Source organism: Varanus komodoensis, unplaced genomic scaffold, assembly GCF_004798865.1.
Source record: "Varanus komodoensis strain SLA01 unplaced genomic scaffold, ASM479886v1 scaffold49, whole genome shotgun sequence".
In the NCBI taxonomy this organism is placed as follows: domain Eukaryota; kingdom Metazoa; phylum Chordata; class Lepidosauria; order Squamata; family Varanidae; genus Varanus; species Varanus komodoensis.
This window is the reverse complement of record NW_025336072.1, coordinates 1,826,539-1,830,188: the sequence shown is the minus strand read 5'-3', so window position 1 is coordinate 1,830,188 and position 3,650 is coordinate 1,826,539. Positions and strand designations below refer to the sequence as shown.

The window sequence follows — 3,650 nt, the reverse complement described above, 5'->3', positions numbered from 1 at the left end:
GGGATGGTGGCCAGTAACAAGCAGGGTCCCCCAGGGCTCTGTCCTGGGGCCGATCCTGTTTAATCTTTTCATTAACGACATGGAAGAAGGGGTGAACAGTCTGCTGATCAAATTCGCGGATGACACTATAACTGGAGCAGTGGCCACAACTGAGGAGCAGGTACTCCAGATCCAAAAGGATCTGGACAGACTATGGAAGTGGTCAGGAGACAACAGGATGGCGTTCAATGTGGATAAGTGCAAGGTCTTGCACTTGGGGCATAGGAATGGGTGTCTAAGTACAGGTTAGGGGACAAGTGGCTGGAGAGCAGCACTTGTGAAAGGGACCACGGGGTACTGGTTGACTGCAGGCTAAACATGAGTCAGCAGTGTGATGCGGTGGTCAAGAGGGCGAACGCCTCCCTTGGTTGCATAGCCAGAAGTGTGGCTTCTAGATCAAGAGAGGTATTACTACCACTCTACACGACTCTGGTGCGCCCGCAATTGGAGTATTGTGTTCAGTTTTGGGCCCCTCATGACAGAAAGGATATAGCCAGGTTGGAGTCAGTGCAGCGTAGGGCCACAAGGTTGGTGGCCGGTTTGCAGGGGATGCCGCATGAGGTGAGACTGAGGGAACTGGGTCTCTTCAGCCTGGAGAAGAGGAGACTCAGAGGGGATATGTTGGTGACATACAGGTATGTGAGGGGATGTCACATGGAGATGGGTAGAGACCTGTTCTCCCCTGGAGAGGAAGGCAGAATGTGCTCCAACGGAACAAAGCTCAGGGAGCCAAGGTTTCGTTTGGATGCCAGGAAGCACTTCCTGACAGTCAGGACCCCGAGGGTGTGGAATGGGCTTCCACGAGAGGTCGTTGAGGCCCCATCGGTGTGGGTGTTCAAGGATAGGCTGGATGTCCACATGGTGGGCATGTCGTGAGCGGAGCCGGCTGGTGCCGGATGTCAGACTAGATGGCCCGGGAGGCCCCTTCTGACTCGCTCTGTTTCTATGTTTCTATCTCCCAGTAGCCAAATAGTCTCAGAGGTTTACAAAGATTAAAAAGCTTAAAAATAAAAATGGTAGATAATAGAAAAGCATTAACCTACAAAGATATAAACACACACACACACACGCACACACGAGCTCTGAAGCCCAAAACCTGATGAAACCCTGTCATGTGCTTTCAAACATCTGAGAGCGGACAGAGTTCTTAATCTGAAAATGAACAGATTGCATTATTGGTGCCAGGCAAGACTCACTGTTTTGTTCCATAATTGGGGGGCCAGTCACTTTTCCTTTTTCCTACCCTTTGAACCTCTCTTGGGGGATACACTTGGAGGAGGGCCTCAGATGCTGCGTGTAGTTCACAAGTAGGTTCATACCAGAGGAGGTGCTTGATTAGTATTTCGGTTCCAACCCATCAAACCCATTAAACAAGCACCTTTAATTGGGCTTGGAATAGTACAGGAGTCCAATGCAAGTGGGCTAGAATTGGTGTTATATGTTTGGACCTATATCAGTCATAGCAAAAACCTGTTGCTGGGGTATAATAGACAATAACTCTGCTACTGGACATGTTTTCTCCTAGGCAAGGTTTCTAAGATCGGTATGGTCGCTTACAGTCTAAAAAGTATAGGAACTGATCCCTCCATGTGGCTACAGTTCAGATATTCCTCTAAGGTTGTTTAGAAGTAGCAGCTTTGAAGACATTTTTTGCTTATGAGAAAAGGCAGTAAAACTGGATCCTCTTTCTTGTGCGCTTCATATTACCTTGTACTTTGGTTGTAAAAAAGCAGCTGATTGTGTTCTGAATTTTATTTTGAAGAATGTGATGCCTGGAAGGTGTGCCTGCGACTCCGTGACAATGGACTACTCGCCAAACCAACACACGGTGACATCATCCGGTTGGCTCCCCCACTAGTGATCCAGGAGGACGAGATCAGAGAGTGCACTGAAATTATTCACAAAACCATTTTATCTTTTTGAAGGCATCTGATTCAAAGCGTGCTTGCAGGTTGCTTCCATTGTGTTACTACAAAAGCAGTGCTCTGGAACTCCTCTCCCTCCATATCTTTTCCCTTTTAATGATTTTCATCCTGTTGGGGGTGAAAACCCAATCCCTCTTAGATCAGATAGTTTACCTTTTTCATAACGGACCCAAAGAAATGGGGTTTTGCTGCAATGTGACTTTGGAAAATTTATTAGGCTTTGTTCAATGGATTATGCATTTGAAGTGTCTGAGAACATTTCCTTACATTTCTGCCAAAGTATAAATTATATTACTCTAAAGTACCAAATGCTAAAACCTTAAGAAGCTATTTAAACAAAATAATCTTTGACACCTCTTTGGAGGGCATCAACCTTACTGTCGGTATTAAGACTTGTATCATGTCAGGAAAAATTTGGAAATGAATATCTTTTCATAAAAATAGATCAGACAGGATTATGTATTGGTAAATGTTTTGTTACTGTAACTAGCAAATATTGGTTTTAAAATTAAGATTTATGTTCTGTTGGCATTAAATGCTGATTCTAGAACATGTGATCTTGTCTGGGGGATTATAAAAGAAACCTGAATGTAAAGGTGAAGTCTGAGTTAATATCCATAGCACAGAAGCTTTGTTAATACAAAAAAGGTTACTGTAATACAAATATCTCAGAAAATAACTTTGTTATCAAAAACTATCTCATACCTTTAAAAGGAAATAATAGCTTGACTCTTTCAGTGGTGGCATTTTATAGTATATGAGCTTAAAGTTGGCTCATTCTCCGTTATCTTGCTTTCTTCTCTCTGTTGAAGAACAATATTTACATCCATTTGTTACATCCAAGTAATTAAGGGGCCGTTCCCAATTTTGCCATTGCAACACATTCTGTAGCATGTTACTGTTGAATAAAATATAGAAGATATTTTGATACTGCACTGCTGCTGCGAGTGATAATGGGGTGTCCATTGCAAAGGCTAGCTTCCTTTGGCTAGGTGAGCCCGGGAGCCCTGCGATGTCTGTGTAATAAACTGTTTAAGCAGAGCAATGTGAAGTGTGCAGGTACTCCTGCAGGAGGCCGCAGATTTCCAGCGAGGCTTTCTGTACTCAAATCCACTTGGAAAGCGCCCGCTCTCATTTCGTCCAGATTCAAAGAGCAAGGCTGGAGTTATGCATCTGGCCCTGCTGTTCCACTGACCATTCCAGGCTTGCAGATGTGTGTATGCCTGCCCTGTCAAACCTGTGGGAGTTGGCACTGTGCTCTCACCAAAGGTTGGGGTAGTCTCCCCTCTTTTTGTAGCCACAGCTCCAGAAATGAAGGTTCCAACAGCTGCCATGCCTCTTCCTCCTGACTACTTCAGATGTCTTAGCAATTGCCAGAGTGGACTGAGTGCTTCTGGATGGGAAGCCGCCTCTTCTCCTGTCTCATGCAGGGCAAGTAATTGCTTGGGCAGTGGCTCTGCTTCTTTTGGCCAGCTGCGTACTGCATCCCACAGAGGTGCTGCCCCAGCAGCTCGCTCTTCCTTGTGGCGTCGTCTGCTGCTGGTTGGGGCTTGTGACTTGAGTGTAACTTTACAGAGGGAGCTTCCCACCCTTGTTCAGAAGCATTGACATTCGATAGTCTATGCCCTGTACCGTCATCCGTGGTGACCCAAACAGCCAAAAATCAAAAGAGCAACAAATGGCAAT

At 45.3% G+C, this 3,650-nt stretch overlaps 1 protein-coding gene across 1 annotated transcript in view; it reads left to right on the top strand.

Annotated features, from left to right (window-relative positions):
* OAT (ornithine aminotransferase) overlaps positions 1–2,899 on the top strand; it is a 25,572-nt gene extending 22,673 nt beyond the window's left edge. The window contains exon 10 of the mRNA XM_044445602.1: positions 1,802–2,899. Within this exon, the coding sequence (XP_044301537.1) occupies positions 1,802–1,962 (161 nt within the window). The 3' untranslated portion in view covers positions 1,963–2,899. The remainder of the gene's footprint in view (positions 1–1,801) is intronic.
* Positions 2,900–3,650: the final 751 nt, after the last annotated feature.